This window comes from Vicugna pacos, chromosome 12 (assembly GCF_048564905.1).
Source record: "Vicugna pacos chromosome 12, VicPac4, whole genome shotgun sequence".
NCBI lineage: Eukaryota > Metazoa > Chordata > Mammalia > Artiodactyla > Camelidae > Vicugna > Vicugna pacos.
In genome coordinates, this window is record NC_132998.1 from 6,087,872 (window position 1) to 6,108,496 (window position 20,625).

Genomic DNA, 20,625 nt, shown 5'->3' on the forward strand with positions numbered 1-20,625 from the left:
GCGGGTCGGAAACTTGTCTTAAGTTTCCCATATCAAAAAGATCGTGGTAAAAAGGAAAGAAAGAAAACAGAAGGAACCTAAGGCAGTTTCGATGGAAATATCGTTTGGTCAAGGAGGCCTCGCCCATCCTGATTTTCTATAGGCTACGCTTACCATCAATCGCCCGAGTTGTAAATAAACTGGAGACGGAAGCATGTTGTTAAGGGGTGGGATCTTCCTGTCGCCATTGCTGAGGCGAGAACCCGTTTTCTAATAGGCTGAAAGCTGCTTCTTCCCGCCCTCTCGCGTCAGTTGCTAAGAGGCGGGACTATAGGGTCCGTAAAGGACTGAGTGCTCGAAGCTCCGCCCACCCGATTGGTTGGTAGGGGCTGGGCCTTGTAGCGGATAGGTTGCTGGCCCTGCCTATTCCGAGTTAGTTGCCGGGGAGAAGCACGTGAGGGGGAGGTGGTATGAGGCGACCATGGCGGGAGGAATGAAAGTGGCGGTCTTGCCGGCAGTTGGTGCCGGGCCCCGGATTTGGGGAGCTGGGGCAGTGTGGCTGCGACTGGTCCTCTGTGGCTGCTTGGTCTGCGGCTCAGGTACCGCCCGGGCAGAAGTTGCAGAGGAGTTATATTCAGAAAAGTGGGGACTGTCCCCAGGGCGCGGGCCGTTACTCTGCGGAGGGGCGCGGGCGTGGTGCAGAGGCAGAAGCTTCATCCTCCGCGATTGGGCGCCGGCATTGAGGGGCCGGGGCCCTGGTGCGGCCTAAGGGAGCTACCCAGAGTGGGGAGGAGCCTGGCGTCTTTTGGCGGAGATGGGGAGGCCTGCACTGGGTGAGAAGCGGTTCTACGGGCTGCGTCGTGCTGCGTGGGCCTCCTCCAGTTTTTTGGTTTAAAAGGAAGGAGACCTGAGGACCATACTGGCAGGCAGAGCTGCCTTTGGAAAGAGAGTATCCCATTCATTGAGAAAATTAGCCAACACCTGAGCCTATGGTGGCAGGACTCAGGACATGGATGGCTGAACAGATAATTATAGTTAACTGAAATGCAGTGATCTCTGTCAATATCTCCTGTCCTCTGTCCTTGTAAGATCTTGGTCCCTAGCGGCACCCTAGAACCGACCAGGAGCTGTTAAATTCCTGTTTCCAAAAAAAGATACAAACGTTATTCAGCTTCGAGTAGGATTCTTTTGGAAGTTTATTCATTCGTCAATCAAACTTACTTGATACCTACTACTGGATAATTGGCTTTGGACTGGGACGAAATTATTTTACTTTTTCGCTATAATCCGGAAAACCTAGAGCGTGTTTGTAAAGAACCTATTCTTGTTAAATACACAACAGAAAGATAAGTGAGGTTTCCAAGCTTCCACTGGAGGGAGTTGAGACTCACGGGGATAAGGATAATCCTATCTCATGAACACATATGCTCTCTCCCCTCCTGTCGTTTGCTGCCTATCTCTTGCTGTCACTTGTGTTATCCTTACCTGCAGCTTTAAGGTTGTCTCAGGATTCATAGAACTAGTTAAAAAGTGCAGCGTCTTTGCGAAACAGTTTTTTTTTTTTTTTTTTTTTTTTTTTTTTTTTTTTTTAGGGAGAGTGGAGTGGGTATCGGGAAGGTACTTTTCCAGAAGCGGGCCCCAGAATAATATCTGAAGGGCTCCGTATGATCTGAATGAACTTTGGCCTGATGGTTAACTTCTAAAATGGGATTGTGGATTGTGGGGATGAAAGAATATATATACCAGAATGCTCCTGCATAGTCAGTGTTCAATCAAAAGTTCCAAAGTTTCTTTGATGAGGAGAGGAACGGGAGACTTTTTGGCTTGGAGAAGGGTCACCTCGGGATATTTGTTCTTTGTGGCCTGGTAGATCATGTAGGTGGCAGCTACAAAGAGACAATCATGTAATAGAGTAGAACTTTGTAAAAGTGAGAGGTACCTAAAGAGAGAATGGAGTACTTCAAAAGACAGGAAGGGAGTTCTTTCTCACTGGAGGTTTTTGAAAAACTTCATTATAAAAATAATGTGAATTTATTTAAGACTATTGGGCAAGTACAATTAAGTATAAATAACACGTCATTTATTGTTATTTATACTTAGTTATTCCATTGTTTATTGTTTATTACGTTCAGAGGCAGTCTATTATTGCACACTTTCTTCTGGTCTGCTTCTACATGTTTTTAATTAAAAAAAATTTTTGAATTGATGATACATTCGTGTGCCTGTCAGCAATCCAGTTCTCTTCCCTGTTACCAGAGATAGTTTTCTCATTTGATTCTGTAGCATAAACATTTACCTATGTCATTTAAAATTCTTCATAAATGTTATTTTTACGTGTATTCTGTTCTAGCCTATGGACAGACCATTTGGATTTTCATTTTTAAGGATAGATTCTCAGAAATGGATTTATTCAATCAAAGGCTAAAATACATTTAAGACCCTTGAAACATTTTGCTAAAATAATTTCTGAAAATGTGTGCCAGTTTACACCACTATCAGCTATATTTGCTTGTGACCCATACCTTTGCCAGCATTGGATATTCTAGACTGTAACACTTTTGCTAATTTGATAGATCAAAAGTGGTATCTTAATTTATTTTGCATTTCTTGCATTACTTGTGAGGAAGCATCTTTCAACTGTTTATTAATTTAATTTTCTATTTAGACTTTTTTTTTTTTGGAGTATAAGTGTGTCCTTTGTTCTTGGCTATTTATTGTGGTTGCTGTTTATTGTGATTTTTGTATACTTAACTTGTATGAACTTTTTTATGTATCAAAGATATATATTTTTACTAAATGTATTTATTTATTGCAGAACTTTAATTTGTTTGCTCCCTTTATCTTTTTAAATATTTATTTTTATTTATACTTCTATGTGGTCACTTGAATTTATTCTTTAGATTTATTTTCACTTCTTTTATGCTTAAAGAGCTCTCCAAAATTGAATTGATTCATACATATATATGTATATATGTGTGTGTGTTATGATTTAATTATGTTTCATTTTACTTTTTAATCAATAGTTAATGTAGTGTTTGGTGTGGGTATCTAGATAGATTTTATTTTCCTTATAACCAGTCGGTTGTTCTAGCATCTCATTGAATAGTCCTTTGCTAAGCCCACTGATTTAAGGTGCTAGTCTTTAAGGAGGCTTTTAAGTATGAATGGGATTGCCTTTTGACAGAAATGAATAGAGGCTATTTAAGAATTAGCAGAGGTTGTTTTTCATGACTTTTTAGGGTTTGTTCTGGTCCTCACATACTATGAATTATTTTCGTTACCTTTTACTAGTAAATGTTAAATGATCAGTGTTGTTGATTGAAAAGTAGGTGAAAGTAAGTTCATAATGTTTATAAGTAAATATGAAGTTATAAATCTTTAAGTATGTGCTTTATGGATAAATACAATAAGCTAGTTGTGATTCACTAAATTCGAAGAAGGCATTTTCCAAAAACTACTAGATTTTTGGGCTCAGAAGGCTTTTTTTTTTTTTTTAATGTTTAATTCTTTCTTCTTTTACCACGCTGGCTAACTCACCTTGGGGAGGGGAAGAAAGGTGTTGTATGTCCTTTTGCTACAGAAAGCGCAAGGTTCTAACATGAGCATTTTGACAACCCGTGTGTGTTTAAGGTAATTTGGTTTAGTTCTGTGTTTCTAACAACTTATGCTATAGCTGGAGTGGTGATTGTTTCCACAGATTATCCTCTTAGGCTGAATTGGTATATTTTCCCTCTCAGTGAATTGCCAAAGCTGTGGCTGGCCAAGGTGCTGATTTCTGTAGGAGGTTGCTATTAAATGAGATTATTTGTGTGTTTATTTACAGCGATTTCCTTTGAATGGTGTGGAACTTGGGAAAAGGAAGAACTAGATTTTTTTAAATGTTGCTTTTTGTAGAAGTTTTATTTCTTTACAAAAATGATACTGAAGAATTTTAAAGTTAGTTTAAAAACACAGATGCATTTTCTTGGCATTAAGTTCTTCAAATAGCCTGTGCTATTGAGACCTTATTTGTATCTTAGTACTCTTGGAAATAATAATGGGCTTAAAAAAATGTTGTGTTCTATTACTTGGTGCTGTGGGAAGGAAGGGGTTAATAAGTGTGACTTTAAAATAAATTTGTATCAGTAGTTTTAAGCTTCACATAATCTTACTCTCTTACAGTCTCCAGAAGAAGATAAACTCTTGATACATATTTGTAAGTGGGTGTTCTTTCAGTATATTTGTGGGTGTTCTAGTGAGACAAATGTCAATAGGATTTTGAAAAGTTCTCATTTTATGAAAGATAGGCTTGGAGGAAATCCAAATTACTACTGAATTAAACCCTAGTGAGAAACTGATAGATAGGGTTCAGGACACATTACCCCAAAATATGGCACCTAGGCATGTTAAATACTTCAAGCTGAGGGAGTTTGAGAAAATAGCAGAAGCAGGAAGGTCGCTCTTGCCTCCCCCACTTTGCCCTTCTTCCCTGAAACAGATCATAAAATCCTCACGCGAGAGGTGCCCTCCTTATATCGGGAGGAAAAGAGCATCCTTATCTTGGAAGACAAAGGGACACAAAGAAGAATCCTAGTAGACAGGCTTTGCTGTTTCCCGCAGTTTACTACACTTACCTCATACTCAACCTACTGTATTCCTCCACAATTGTCCACTCTTCATCACATCCAGCGTAAAAGTATGTAGGTCTGACTGTTCCTTTGGGTCTTCATTTCCTTATGAAGGCTTTCATGTCATGGAAAACATTAAATAAGTTTGTATACATTTCTCCTACATTTAATATGTCTTTGTCAGTTTAATTTCCAGACCTAGCCAGGGACCCTAAGAGGGTCAGGGAAAACTTCTTCTTCCTCTGCAACATCAAAACTGAATTAAAAAATGGAGATGTTGCTGTACACCAGCAACTAACACAATATTGTAAATCAGCTCTACTTCAATAAAAACAAAATTGAGATATAATTCACATACCATAAAATCCATGCTTTCAGTGGTTTTTAGTATACAGTTGACCCTCGAAGGACATGGATTTGAAGGTGCAGAACTGTGGATCCAGAGGGCTGACTGAAGTTATGCGCAGAGTTGTGACTGTGCTGAGAGTCGGTGCCCCAAAACACGTGTTCAAGGGTCAGCTGGCAACCACTAATCTATTTTCTGTCTCTGGATTTGCTTGTTCTGGACATTTATAAAAATGAAATCATTGAATATGTGGCCTTTTTTTTCTTTTTTTGGACTGGCTTCTTTCAGCATCATGTTTTTGAGATTCATCCATGTTACAGTATGTATCAGTACTTTTTATGGCTGAATAATATTTCATTGTATGGATAATACTGCATTTTGTTTATCCATTGATTAGCTGATGGACATTTGATTTGTTTCCACTGTTTGGTTATTATGGATATGCTGCACTGAACATTTGTGTACAAGTTTTTGTGTGAACATGTATTTCAATTTCTTTGGGTATATACATAGGCATGGAATTGCTGGGTCATGTAGTAACATAAAATAAGTGTTTAAGTTTTCCAGGAACTGCCAAACTTTTTGAGAGGCAGCACCATATTATATTTCCACCAGCAGTGTGTGAGGGTTGCAGTTTCTTCACATACTTGTCAGCATTTGGTTATTGTCCTCTTTTACTATAGCCACCCTAATGAGATTGAAGTAGTGTTTCATTGTGGTTTTGATTTGCATTCCTGTAACAGCCAATGATGTTGAGCTTCTTTTCATTGTGCTCGTTGGCCATTTGTATATCTTCTTTGGAGAAATGTCTATTTAAGTCCTTCACCCATTCTAAAAATTGGGTTATTTCTCTTTTTTGTTGAGTTGGAGAAGTTCTTTACATATTCTGGATTCTGGATACTAGGCTCTTATCAGATATATGATTTGCAAATATTTTCTCCCATTTTGTGGGTTGTCTTTTTACTTTCTTGATAGTGTTCTTTGAAACACCGAAGTTTTAAATTTTTATGAAGTTGGATTTATTTTTTTATGAAGTCCGATCATTTTTTTCTTGAGTTGCTTATGCTTATGCTTTAGTGTCATATCTAAGAAATCATTGCCATCCAAGGTCACAAAGATTTATATGTTTTCTTCTAGGAGTTTTATAGTTTTTGTTTTTACATTTAGGCTTAAGACCAAATTTAACTTCAGAATTAGTCTTAGCTTCACCTTCAACCGTTTCAGAATGATGGGTGTTGTTGCCCTTTTTTGTGTGTAACTTTGGCTTTCTAAGGTTTGGTTGAGGTTGTTGTGTTTTTTGTTTTATCAGTTTATTTAAATCTACCCACTTTTATACCAAGGATCAGAGAGATAACTAACCTTCCCCTTAGAGTAGCACTTAATGAATTGCTAAGTACAATGTAGAGCTTAAGGAAGAAATTATTGAAATGTTTCGTGGTGAAGAAGGAAGTTTGTGCAAACTTGGGTGGGAAGATATAAGAGAGTGGTCACTTTTAAACCTTAAATTAGCCAAGATTGAATACGAAGTCCTGAGGGGAGTTTGTTTTGGTAAAATCAAAGGGCCTGCATATGTTCATTGGCTGCTCTTGAAACTTGAAATGAAACAAACAGCTGGAACAAAAGCAATTTTGCAGTCTTTCTCGTTTAGTATCTGCTTAAAGTACTCCAGTACAAAAACGTTGCCAATTCTGTGCATCCTACTCAGAAAAGGGATAGAGAAAATCACCAGATGGGGTTACTTCAGCTATGCCTTTATAAGGGAAACGGGACCTGGTTGTGAAGCTCAGTTAAGCTGTTTACTAGCTGTGTGACTTTGGGCAAATTCCTTAATCTTTCCTCAACATCAGTTTCCCCATTTGTAAAATGGGGATTATGAGAATGCCTACCTTATAACATTGTTGGGAGGGTTAAATGAGACAGACAGCATATTGTCTGGCTTAATAAACACTTAATAGTGGCTTTTATTATTACTTATCCTGGGTTAGTGACTATTTAATATTTAAATAATTATATTTGTCAGATATAAGACTGCCTTATTTCTTCTCTCATCTCAGTTTTCTTCTTTGTTTCTTAGTCACTGACACTTTAACCCTAGCTTTAAGAAAGTGGTCGGTTTAATTCTTCTTATGAAATGAATTATAGTTATTAGCTTATTTTGTTATTATACTTAATTCTTATCTCCTTTTTTTACATAAAGCCGGAATTGATTTAAAAGTGGTCATGCTTCAGGAATCCAAAGTTTATTATATGAATACCAGTCAACAATCCTGTTATAAAAATGTGCTTATCCCAAAGTGGCATGACATATGGACACGGATACAGGTAATAATTGGAGGCCCCTGGCAGGGGCAGTTTCTGTAAATATCTGTCTGTCTGTGATTAGTGAGTACTTGGACTTATTTCCCTTCTCACACACAATTTAAAAAATATGTATGTAAAATTAACAACCTTGCTAAGGTTGAGGTTATCCTTGATCTAATCAGTGTTGTCATCAGTAAGCGTTTATTCCTCCCTTGTGTTCCCCTCTCTCTGTTCCTTTAAATAGCCCCCAGTACTTGACCCTGAGTGTCCTTTTCTTTTCCCAAAGAAACTCCTTCTTTCTCTTCCCCTCTCTCCTTTCACACACACTCACTCACACACTCACACACCTCTCTCCCTTTCTGAAGGCCTTGTACCTTCTTGGGCTGGAAGCTTTGTGTGCCTGTTAGGGTGTAAACTCCTGCCTTGCTGCTCCTAATCTGTTTTGATTCTGCACAAGATGTTGCGTTAAACCCCCCGAGCTGAAGTTTCCCCTCAGTAGAATGACTTTGGTCTCATTTGTGTCATAACTCTGTTGAGCCACCTGGCAAGCAAGAGTGTCTGGCTATGCTGATTGAACAAATGAGTCCTTTGAAAATGTTTCTGCTCCTGTAAGCATAGTTACTGATAAGGGCATTTCTTCACATCAAAAACATAAGGGTGAGCTTGTGGGGTTTTTTTCCCCCCAATTCTCTCTTTTCATTGTCTGATAGAAAGATCATATACCATCTGGGGCACATTATAACCAACATTTATCCATAATCAGTGATTTGTGACAGAGGGTTGAGCTTTTCAGCCTGTCATTATGGGAAATAATTTTGGAGCTGTTATGCCTGGCAACTTTCTTAATATTTTAGATCCTTGCTTTGTATGATCTCATAAATAGATGCATTAGTAACTTTTTCAGCATGGAAGTTTTTTATTCTTCCCTATGTTCTGGTCTAATAGTAGATTCCGATCATGCTCACAATAAGGCATTCTAACAGCTGCTTCTCTGTACCACGTGCAGTGTTATTTGCCCAATTATGCTTCAGCCGCTGCATCTATTTCTCATAAGCCTTGTGGAAAGCTGGTGCCATTATTGATTTAGCTGTTTACTCTAAAGTTTGTTTTTTTTAAATTGTATTTGTGAAAATGTAAAATTCCTACTTCCACCTTTCTCATCCTGATTTTACTTGTGTTGCAGATCCGGGTAAACAGTTCCAAACTGGTACGAGTCACCCAGGTGGAGAATGAGGAGAAACTGAAGGAGCTAGAGCAGTTTAGTATCTGGAACTTTTTTTCCTCCTTTTTAAAAGAGAAATTGAATGACACCTATGTTAATGTGGGTCTATACAGCACAAAAACCTGCCTCAAAGTTGAGATTTTAGAGGAAGACACCAAGTACAGTGTCATTGTGACCCGGAGTAAGTCTTACCTCTGTTTTTCTGATGGATTCTGTGGTGAGAAGGGACTGAGCTTTGGAGGGTATAATTAGTGAGACAGAGAAGTCAGCCCAAGACAGCTCCGTTTGGATTCTGATTATAACCTGAATATACCACTGCTCCATACAGTTCAGAGACTCCACCCCTCGTAGACCCCTTTTAGCCTGGAATTGAGACTTCACCTTAAGTCATTCTGAGTGCCTTCTTGCCTAGAACTGTGAAGACTTGCATTCCTACTAGTCCAGCGGCCCTGAGCTGATAGGCCTAGTATTCTTCAGAGTAAGATAGACGCCCTCCTGCCCTCTGCGCGCTTATAGACACAGGTAGATGTCCTGAGATGTACAGGCCTGCATTTGAAGACATGAATGGTTAAACAACAGAACTGAAGAAAGGTACAGCTTAATACCTCACAAGCAAAAGAATATTTGTAGGACTGAATAGATGTGAAGGTCATTGCCGTTTAAGGCTTATTCCGTGAAAGTGGGAGAGGTTTTCCCTTCTCTAAATGTGTCTGAGAAGGCTGCAGAGAGGAGGTGGATCATTATGCTGTTGAACTCTCTCTGACTTTTGGTCTCTCCTTGATAAGTACCCAGGAGAGTAGTAGAAAAGTCCCTGGTTTTTGCTGTGCTGTGCCCTTCTATTTGTCCTGGGGTTCCACAGCTTTTTGGTGGAATCGGATCAGCCTGTTTTTTGGCATTCCTTTTGTATTTGCTGATGCCTCTTGCTCCTGTTCTGTTTGTGGACCTCCCCTAGACTCAGAGCTCTTGAATGTGAAAGCTGTGGGAGTGTCTGACATGCCAGGAAGGGGCATCTGCTTGGGCCCCCTGGTCTTGGGCGAGATGTGTTTGAGTGTGGGTTTTTCCAACACAGTGCTTTGTAGTGAAGGGAAGTAGGTGGTGGTGGTGGTCAAGAAAAGCAGCCAGTCAGAGAACAGCAGAGGGCCCTGACCCAGAGTTCAAGGCAGATCTGCTGAATCCAAGCCCATGAGTGACTTAAGGCTTGAAAGCCAGAATGGTAGAGACCCCTTGTGGGCGACTGCATGAAGTGCTGGTGGCACTGTCTGGCTCCATCCAAAGCAAAGCTTAGTTTCTTTTAGGCTTAACGTGGTAGCCAAAATAAAAATAAACTGTTCAGGAAAGTACAGGTTAGACAGAGACCTAATTGTACTTTCTCTTTGGGAGGGGCCCAGGCTTTGTGTGAAATTTAAAATGCTGTTTAGGTAGGCTGTTTGTGTTTATTTTGTTTGCTGACCAATGATTCAAGTATTGCCTTTCATTCTAGAATGCCTTACATTGTTTGGTTCCCCTATTAAGCGGAAGTCTTTTATTTGTTTCAGGATTTGACGCCAAACTCTTCCTCATTTTCCTTCTTGGACTTATGCTATTTTTTTGTGGAGACTTGCTAAGCAGGTAGGTTCCAAGGCTAGAGGGCAGAATGGTGAGGCTCAGACCTACCCTGCTTGACTTTTATCATAAAGACCCAAAATGCTGCCTTTCCGGGAACTTTATGGATGGCTAGACCATTGCCTGCTTGGAAATTTTAAAAAATAGTTTAATATGTGTTATGATTATTATTTTTTCTTATATTAATAAGATTGGCAATAATGAAATTCTTCCACTAGGTTACCCATCGTTTGATGGGATTTAGCCAATATGTCACCACCCTTTCCACTGTTAGAAATAATATGTGAAGTAAGCCCTCCTTTTTACAGGGCTGTTTGCTGAGTTTCATGCTATTCAGAGGTAAAGAAGCACATCCACGCATTTATTTCCTGCCTTTAGGAACCTACTGGCTAGGCTAGGTGAAACAGACATGTACAAGTACAAAGAAAAGAGTTAACTAAACAAACATTGAACAAAAGTGGAATCAACATTAACCTTGTACACAAGGAGAATATTTGTGGAGTAGTGAAAGAAAGGGGAAGTTCAGGTGAAGTTCAGCTGGCATGAGGTTCACAGAGGTTGTCTCTATTTTGAGGATCCTGAGAGAAGCTCACGGTGAGGGAAAGAATATCTGGTAGAAGGAGCCTGGAATAGGAATAGGAGCTCTCTGTTCCGTGCCTTGTGTTCGGTTTGTCCTTCGGTAACCAGTTCAGTTCCAGTTTCCAGTCTCCGCTTGGGCAGTACCCTTGCCCCTTCCTTCTCCCCAGGGAAGCTGTGCAGTTCCTCAGAAGAAAGATTCTTATTACAGACGGGGTGGGGAGAGAGGCTACGGGTGGGAGTGGGAGGCTAAGCAGAGGTCAGTTATTGAGATCTGTTCGAAGGACCCTCCTTGATGCTAATCCTCACAACCTGGCAGCAACTACGCTGTACTGGTCTCTCCAGTCTTCTGACCTCTCTCAGGTTTGGAGCAAATACCTGCTCTTGTACCTTTTTTCTATCTTTTGGCTGGGATAGTTGTCCTGGTTTGAACAATGCCATTTATAAAGAATACACACGTAGCCATGAAACGAATTTTCTCTCTGCAGAAGTCAAATCTTCTACTATTCCACTGGAATGGGTGTGGGAATTGTGGCCTCCCTACTAATCATCATTTTCATTCTCTCCAAGTTTATGCCCAAGGTAAGCAGCAGAATTCGTAAATGCTGTTAGTTAGATGAGCTTGGATAGTTGAAGGACTGTTTTCTTAGATAATTTTACAGTGCTGAAAATGTGCACTGATGGATGGTAAGTCAGTGTCTTCTCTTTCCCTGATTCAGAGAGGTGCTTGGATGAAGTGTGGAGGCTGATGACATACAAACTCCCTTTTTATTTGAACTCCTGTGTGCAGTGGGGGAAATAAAGTCTGCTTCCTGTTTGCTAATTACGTAGATTGCATACCCAGGCATTTAAGTTACTTAGCGTTTCTTTTTCCCAGTGTTCTTTGCAAACCATACCATTTTAAATATAAAGGACATCTTTTTAAGAGATGTGTTTTGTGCATTTTTAGTGGGTTGATTTTTTAAAAAAATTATTACTGTAGTTCCATTTTGCTTCTTTTATGTATGGAAAGCCTGTTGTAACTTTTTGCTTTCACTTCTACTCTATCTTAGAAAAGTCCCATTTACATCATCCTGGTGGGAGGCTGGTCCTTTTCTCTGTACCTCATTCAACTAGTTTTTAAAAATTTACAAGAGATCTGGAGGTGTTACTGGCAGTATCTCTTAAGTAAGTGTTACTGGTTTTGCTTTTCTTTATATATGTTTATAGGCTGTTTTAGTTAATTTGATCATGAAAAGATGTTGCCTGCTTGCAGGAGTTTAATAGCCTGTGCCATTTTATTAACTTGTAAGAATCATAGTTCTTTACTTACTTCTAACCCCTCTATAGTTGTCACCTTCTCTTAGATTAAAATGATGCTGCTAGGCAGAAGACTTTAAATTGTTGATGTTTATAAGTACACCTTCTCTTTACACACTAGGCATCTTTCTGAAAAACTGTAAAATTTATAAGTATAATCATATTTTTAAATATACTTGAGAACTTTAAGAAGTAAAGGACTCTACAGTGAATCTTATCTATAAAGCAAGAATCCTTTGGTTATATAGATAGTAACCCTTAATCTGCCCTTTGAGAGGTGATTAATTTGGAGTTTCTTGTATAAAGGTTTTTTAGACTATTTTAGAGTTGTTCAGCATGTAGCTCTACTCCATTTGGTACAACAGAAAGGACAGAAACTTAAGGAGATAAATATATCTGATTAATGAAAAAAGTGTGAATACTTGAGTAAAGATCTTATCCATTTTCCGGGTTCAATAGGTGCTATATAGTGAATTTACTACTGTTCCCTACACAGATTATTTTTACCAGTTTTAGATGCAAAAGAATGTCTTCTGATAACTCTTCTCCTAGGCTACGTCCTCACAGTTGGATTCATGAGTTTTGCAGTCTGTTACAAGTATGGGCCCTTGGAGAACGAACGAAGTATCAACCTGCTAACCTGGACCTTACAGCTGATGGGCCTGTGTTTCATGTATTCTGGCATCCAGATACCGCATATCGCCCTTGGCGTTGTCATCATTGCACTGTGTACTAAGAACCTGGAGTACCCTGTTCACTGGCTGTACATCACCTACAGGTGACTGCAAGGCAACGTAGCTCTGTACTGAAGTGTGTGATGTGGGGTGCAGTTGCAGCAGAAGGCTACAGAGGTGTTACCCTGGGAGCCTGTTTGTTAATGGTGTTATGCTTCACTTTAATTTCTTTCTTGTCTTTCTTTTTAGATTCTATGTAGGCATTTTGTAGAACTTATAAATTCTAGTTATTTTACATGAAATGAAAGCATCTAGTGAAATGTCATGTGTTCCTGTTACCACTAGGTGGTGCCGAGTGTATCACTTTTACCCCACACGCCTCAGGTCACCTGGTTTCGGATTGTTTCACACTGGCTCTCAGATTGCTCTGGAAGTCCTGTCTTATTTTAAGATGCAATTCAAAGCATGTTATCATCTTGCATAGTGACTATGGAGTGGTCATAGGTTCTGAGGTTATCTGTGGTTGACTATTATAGATAGTCAAAGTGATGTCTTCAGTTTGGGGGGCTCAAGTTAATGGACCACAGTCTTATGCCATCATTTTCTTGTGATTTTTCGGTTTATGGGAAGATAAATATTTTGTCTATCATTTATTGGAAAATAAGTGAATTTATTCACATTAGTGAATAACACTGACTCCTCATTTGTCACTCATAGTCTAATGTGTCGAGTTCATTATAACTAAAAGTGTCTATAGGAGAAAGGTGGGAGCAGTGACTCTTAATGTTCAGGCTCTCTGCTGTATGCTTGGCCCGCTGAAGGTAAGATGGATGTCGATTACTGATTAATCATTCATGGTGTTATTTTGGTGAGCACAGAAAGGTGTGTAAGGCAACAGAAAAGACTGTCCCCCCTCGTCTCCTGACAGAAGAAGAGTATCGGATACAAGGAGAAGTGGAGACCCGAAAGGCTTTAGAGGAGCTTAGAGAATACTGCAACAGTCCAGACTGCTCAGCTTGGAAAACCATTTCTCGAATCCAGTCTCCAAAGAGGTACATAAACTCTTGGCCAAAAATGCCGCATGTCTGTCAGGGTGGCCATGCCCAGAGAGCCTACTTCTGGGTGATCATTTTGTACCTACGGCTCTGTTTTCTTGTTCGTTGGGAGTAGTCAAGAGAAAGGTGTGTATATCATCATATGTGAAGCCTTTTGGGGTTCCTCAAGGAGCTCTTTGCTGTGGCTTTGTCTGTAGCATTCAGATGGAAAGACTCCAGTACCGTATTGTTTCCTCTCTGATTCATTGCTCTTTGAGTGGTTTTTAAAAAACTTTTGGCAGCAGGGGAATGGGGTCCTTTTTATTTGGAAGCAACCGTACCAATGAGTAGGTGAAGCTTCAATTTGGAATCCTGATGCCATAAAGTTTATAGGGCCATAAACACAGATAAACACCCCTTAATCCCCTCTTGTCGGGATTACGATGACTAAGGGAACTTTAGCACTTCCACAACTGAGAAGGGCAACTACCACCCCATGACTGGGCGTGCTTACTAAGCAGGATGGGGTTGCCGGGGACTTTGGCCTGTGACCCCAGCTTTCCTTTTCTTCTTATTTCTTGCTTTAGGCTGCTTACCTGCCGGAGTAAGAACAAAGGTATTGGCTAGACTCAATATAATTTGAGCTGAGAGCGTATCAGGGGTTTCAATTTACTCTTATTTTGAAAGAAAACAGAAAAGGCAGCAGGCAGGTTCCTAATGACTATTATCTTCTCTCTTGCAGATTTGCTGATTTTGTGGAAGGTTCTTTCCACCTCACTCTGAATGAGGTCTCTGTCCACGAGCAGGAGTATGGCTTAGGGAGCATTATTGCCCAGGATGAACTCTATGAACAGACATCCTCTGAGGAGGAGGACGCGGATCCTCGGTACCCCATTGTCGCACAACAGAACAACTTCCTGACCTAGGTGGCAGTCAGTTATCTTCACGTGGATTGGCTTGTACCTGGATGGTGCAGGTTGCATGTGTTGTGCAATTGCTTCTCAAATCTTTGTAATAGAGGGAGATAGTGCAGAAGTTCTCCCACTGAAATTCGAGGCCTGAATGTGAGTAGGCCTCCCTCTGGAAATGGCCTTGGTGGTCTCTGGGATCTCACGGAAGGAGAGTGGATAAAGTAAGTGATTGCTTTATCACTCATCCTTATTGCTTTATCCCATTGCTTCCCATTGGTTAAGCTCTCGGCCCACCTTTATGTTTCCAAAGAACCTGGATGGCCACATGGCATTCCAGCTCCTCTTTGAAAGTTGATCCAGTCATGGCATTTCAAACTCAGAAGTGAGAACTGTCACATGTGAAGTAATGCTTTCAGACTATAGGCTGCATGTTTTAGAGACGAATCTACAGATCTGAGTCTCTTCCACTTCTGCTTTTATTTCAGTGACTTTAGCATAATCCTCGCTTTACCTGTTTTAAGAGGAAAATAATTATTTATCTGTCTTGCTTTTTAAATGAATACATTTTAAAAAATGTAACAAACTCATGTTGCAGAACTAGCAAGTGACAAGCCCCATAGGCCCCTACCTGCTTATCTACATGGATTATCCATTAAAGCTGCAGGAGCTGTCGTGTTGACCTTGGAGTTAGTTCTCACACCTATGACATTCTCAGTCCTGCTCGCTTTCAGGAACATGCCAGCAGGCCCGTCTGTAGGGGAGGTCTGTTGGCCTTTTTATTATATTTAACTTTCAGTTTCATCTTAAGAATACATTTGCGTGCTTCCCTTCTTGTTCCTCCTTGCCCCCTTTGCCCTTTCAGGAAAGGTCCAGCTCCTCACCTCTGAGTTATGGGCAGCTCAGCGCGTTTCATTTCTTACCTCCTCTTTGCCCGGCTTACAGCAGGGCTTTGTCCTGCTAGTTGGGAGGGGTGGTCTTATTGAGGGAATTTAAATGCTTTTTATAGGTTCTCCATTTTTCCTGTCAGTGGGTCACGTATCTTTGAATTGTTGGGAAATCAAGAAACTGTCTCCTTTTCCTTTGCCTTCCTTTTTCTACCCATTCTGCCTGTTCTTTTCAGCCTTTCCTTACCACCTGGACCCCTCCCTGCCAGGAAGCCTGGCTAGTTTGCAAGCCCTGAAACGATCCGCGAAGGGTCTTGACACAGCATACAAGTTGTGGCCCTGCAGCTGCCTCAGTTTACGCTGCCAGGAGCTGGACCTCCGGATAGTCCTCGTGCCTCCCATGCTCATTCTGCCATCAGGGTCAGATGCATTTTTCCATGAACTTCTTGTACTTACTTGCAATTCCATTTCTGACCAGAGATTCATGCTGCCTTTTATTACAGTGGCACTGGTTTCACATTCTCTTGGCGCTGGAAAGCACCCTTATAAACCAGCAGCGCCGTTTATGAGGGAGCAAACTCCCAAGTCTCTGCTGCTTGCTCAGTTCTGCCTTTGTGATCTTCACCCTCGTACGCTGGAGAAAGCTATAGTTACTTTAGCCAGGAAGGTGGACACTGATGGCAGGGAGCATGGCATCGGACTGGCTGGCTCACTGTGATCACGGAGATGGCAGATGATTTTTAAAAAGCTGTAATGTCTCCTTCTGACCAGCCATTTAGCAGATAATTTTGAAAGGCCTTGGGCTTTGTCACTAACTTCCAAAATGTGAGCACTGAGACTCCCCTCCAGGTGGCCAGTTGATTTTTTTTTCTGCCAGTGTTTTCCACAGCTTTAAGCTGTCCTAAACAGACAACTACCTCAATTGGCAGCAAATAGATATACAGCAGAAAGTGAAAAATAAGCAGTATTTGGGCAGATGCAATGGGTTAAAGTTGCTTTATATTGGGAAACCTTTATACCTTTTGAATTATGTTCATGGTAAAATGTTACCCCTCTACAAAGAAATGTTAAGGCCTCTGAAATTTATTATTTTTTTGCCTCATTTATAGAAATGAAGACCTAGCATCTTTGAGCATAATTTGATTTAAAAAAATAATTCGGCTGTACAAGTGGTCTCAGGATTTCCTGAAGACTTTGGTGCCTTTCTCCACATACCTACTTAGGGTCATTGTCGGTTGCCTCCAGGGTGACTTCCTGACTCATGTCTTTCGTCTCTATATATATTCTTCTTCAAATTCTTTTTCATTATCCTGACTCGTATCTGTGCTTCAGTGAGAAAGCATCGTGAAGTAGAGAAAGATTCTCCTCTTTTTCTCTTTAGTAAACTCTTTATGTGCTACAGTTTCCATCTCAAGACTAGTTTTTTCACTGTGTTTGAATTTGGGGTGAGTAGAATCACACTCAGTTTATTACTCCCTGTCTGGTAGTTGGAGAACTGGGCTGTAGGCAGTGGCGACGACAACGGGTCCCTCACCATGAGAGCCGCTCTCAGGCAGTGAAGGACGGTGCCTCTGATGTGCTGTGTCCTTGCCCTGCCTGCCTGTGTGGCTCTGCCCCAGATGCTTCCGGGCCTCTGTGTGCCCGGAGATTGCTCGACTCCATAAACCTTGTTTGGGAGCTGCTCTTGTCTCCCTCTTGGCCACTTAGTCTGCTGGCTCAGTCACTACTTGAAGCCCCCATTTAATTTTCTCTGGCAGTTACAGCTCTTGCAATTTCAGCATAGTCTCATCTCTCAGACCGATCTCATCAAGAAGGACTGAAGGGGTAACTGTGGAGTGAGCTGGACATTGGAGCCACGTCTGCTGCCACGTCAGCGTCTTGCTCGGCAAATACCAAGCTGTAAATGGACGCTAGGGCTCAGGGTCTCATCAGCATTGGAAATCTATTGCCTCTAATCGGTCTGCCTGAGCTGTGTACAGTATGACTCCCCTTAATGGGAGTACAAGAGCCAACCGGCCTAGAACATTTCCCCTTCACTTTCCCACTCACATTGCTTCCACAAGACCGATGGAACCAATGACTGAAAATAAGAAAAGTTTTGCAACTTTAATATCTTCTAATAAGAAATTCCTATCAGCCACTTCATCCTACCAAAGCTAGTTTATTTCTCCCCCCAAATTCATGACTTTTAGGTCTGTTACAGGATTTTGCTGCAGACAGACTTGGAGTCCCAGTGTTCCATTTTGTGCTAATGTGTCCCCTCCTAGGGCTAGCCCTCTCTTCAGCGCAGTCCCCACTCGGCATACACGGTAGAGATTTGATGACTGAAAGGACCCAGATAGGCCAGATAGCTCCCCCAGGCCCTGATAGCCATAAAAGGCTTGGGGGTGGATTATGCAATTGCCCTCAATCTTTTTGTTGTTCCAGAAAAAAAGATGGGCTCAGATGGATGCCTGCGTAAAATGGTTCCTAGCTATGTACTCATAACTTCTCTCTGAATTGAGAGTGAAAGTTGAAGTAGGAGGAAAGGAAATTAAATGTCCTTCTAGTATTCCTTTAGACTGAGGCCTGACATATGAGATAATAACCTATATTGAAATGCCAAGAACTTTATCTGAACCAAGGAGAGGACAGTTTGACAGATTTATTATACCTTCATGTTACATAGGCACTGAAACCAAGTAATAAACATAAAATAGCCATTGCACAAGGCAGATGCACCTAAAACCTTTGGTTTATGTTTTGATGTAGCAGAAATTATTTTTTAGGGAAACCTATGCAATTGTGATCCAGCGGTGTCTCTTGGTAACTTAGCTTACGGATTCAGTTGCTGTTGAGTTGGATTCCACATGGTTACTACCTTGAAAAGGGAGTTTGGTGCCTTATGTGATGGGAGCCAGAGCCTGCCGGGAATAAACAAAGCAGATTTCATGCCAGTGTCAACGCACAGCTTTAATGGGGATGGAAATGGCACAAAGCCTCCCAAATTTGGGGCTTTTGGCTCCTATACCACCCACCCATGTGTGTCATCTTCCTTTTCACACTCATAACAATAACTTGAAAATGGTGAAGTCACCTTCTCTGAAATTTTCTACAGCATGGGCAGCATTCTTATCTTGTTGACATAATAGCTCATAATGTGAGTATCAGAACTGTTAGCCTGCGATTGCCTCAGTCTACCATGTTTCTAGAATTGAGGGTGAAGTAGCAGGGGTAAGGAATTACTGGGTCAGTTTTAGCCTGTGGGTAATGCCTTAGTGTTATTTTAAAAGATTTATCATTTATATTTAAAATAAGTGTCATGAATGTTTGAAAGGAACAAAATGATCAGGGATGACTTAGCCATGGGTCTCATTTTCACTCTTTTCTGTAAGAAACAAATAAAAATGTCTTATTATATATATTTTTTCATTTTTATTGTACAAGTTTGTAAGTAATCCCAATTTTAATAAAGTTTTATAGACGATAGAGTGGTTTCTCTTAATGAACATATACACTTTTCTTGTTTGGATCTCTTGTTTTCAGGAAATCAGCAATTAGCTCCTCTGTTTCATTTTTCTAATGAGATGGTTTTGCATGCCATTTATTTTCCTTTTTCTTTTTTTTAACCACTTCTCCCCATCCTGGGTCTGTCTTGATCTCTTTCCATCCTCGGACTAGATGATTTTGCGGTAGCTTTGCAGAAGCAGTGGGCTGGACCGCTGTGCTGTCTCATAGAAAAGCAAGGTATAGTTTATTCCTGCTGTAGGGAGCTGCTCTGTACTTTAGTTCTTTTCTTTTCTTTTCTTTTTTTTCTAATGACCTAAAGTATCTCTTTTGTTTCTCCATTGGGATGAGGGAAGACCTGTGATCCAGCTCTGAGATGCCTGCCAAGAAAATGTAGGGTGAAAGGGAGCAGGGCTGTAGCGAGTGTTAGGGGCCATGGAATAAAAACTTCAGTTATGCCTGGGCTCAGCTTTTGCAGTAGGGAATTTGGAACCTTTTTATGTTTTGGCTATTTTCTTTGCTCTGGGAATCTGACATAGCACTTGCATTAATTCTGTACCTGTCTCCTCGCTTCTCGGTTATTTAGACTACTTGGAAATCCATTGTCCATTTTTCAAAGACATTTGGTGAAATAGGAAGAGAACAGGATGTGGATCATATGCAAATTTATGTAGATTAACGCTCACTAATGACATCCTTTCTTCTCTCCCTTCTATGACCAAGCTAGGTAAATAAGAGGTATTAGATGATCACCCATGGTTGAATTAATAAAAACTTAAAGCACAATTGTCAGATTTGCAACATCATAGAGTTTTGGTGAGGATAAAAAAAAAAGGTAAGGTGTGTAAAGCATTTCTTCTCAAACTTTAACATGCATGGACATCATCTGGGGTGCTTGTTAAAATGCAGATTTCTGATTTAGGAAGTCTGGGTTGGGGCCAAGTTCTGCATTTCTCATAAGCTCCCAGGTGAGTCAGATGCTGCTGGTCTGTGGACTTCACTTTGAATAGTATTAAAGTTGTTGCCTGGCACATAATAAGTACAGCTGACTCTTTAAACAATGCCGGGGTGGAAAGGGTTAGGGGTGCCGACCCTCCATGCAGTAGATCTGCCTGTAACTTTACAGTTGGAGCCCCCCTGCAGGTGCAGTTCTGCACCTGCAGATTCAGCCACCCCCAGGTCGTGTAGCGGCGGTATGTATTTTTTGAAACATCTGAATATAAATGGACCAGGGAGTTCAAACCCACGTTGTTCAAGGGTCAGCTGGGCTTGATCAGTGTTGCTACTGATGGACACCAGATAATTTGTGAGAGTCAGAAAGATCTTCTACCACCAAATATCTTCTCCACTGTACCTGAAAACTTCCGTGTTTTTATCGTGAAACATCTTTTTGAAAGTGAATAGAAAGTCCTGGGAGGACTAATGAGTGTATTGGACCGATGAGTGCGAGGGCAGATTGCAGCCCTCCCAACTCGCAGAAACTAGCACTAAAAGGTTTAGAATTGCTGCTGCTGCTGCTGCTGCTTCGAGTTCTTCACCAGATTTATTGTAGTATAATTTTTAAATTATACAATACAGTAAAATTCACCAGTTTTAAATTTTGCTGAGTTTTGACAAATACAGACAGTTGTGAAACCACCACCACAGTCAGAACACAGAACATTTCCGTCACCCCCGAAGATTTCCCTCGTGCCCATTACACAG

General features: G+C 40.8%; 1 protein-coding gene across 2 annotated transcripts; it reads left to right on the forward strand.

Annotated features, from left to right (window-relative positions):
* Positions 1-426: 426 nt before the first annotated feature.
* NEMP1 (nuclear envelope integral membrane protein 1) lies at positions 427-18,901 on the forward strand. 2 transcript variants are annotated; one of them, XM_006217923.4, is made up of 9 exons: positions 427-578; positions 7,130-7,254; positions 8,417-8,636; positions 9,991-10,063; positions 11,122-11,215; positions 11,686-11,800; positions 12,485-12,710; positions 13,485-13,658; positions 14,383-18,901. In XM_006217923.4, the coding sequence occupies exons 1-9, from the start codon at positions 461-463 to the stop codon at positions 14,564-14,566; spliced, it is 1,329 nt and encodes a 442-aa protein (XP_006217985.1). In that variant the 5' UTR covers positions 427-460; the 3' UTR covers positions 14,567-18,901. The 2 variants fall into 2 exon arrangements, with proteins under 2 accessions (XP_006217985.1, XP_072828659.1); XM_072972558.1 differs by lacking the exon at positions 427-578 and adding an exon at positions 621-812.
* Positions 18,902-20,625: the final 1,724 nt, after the last annotated feature.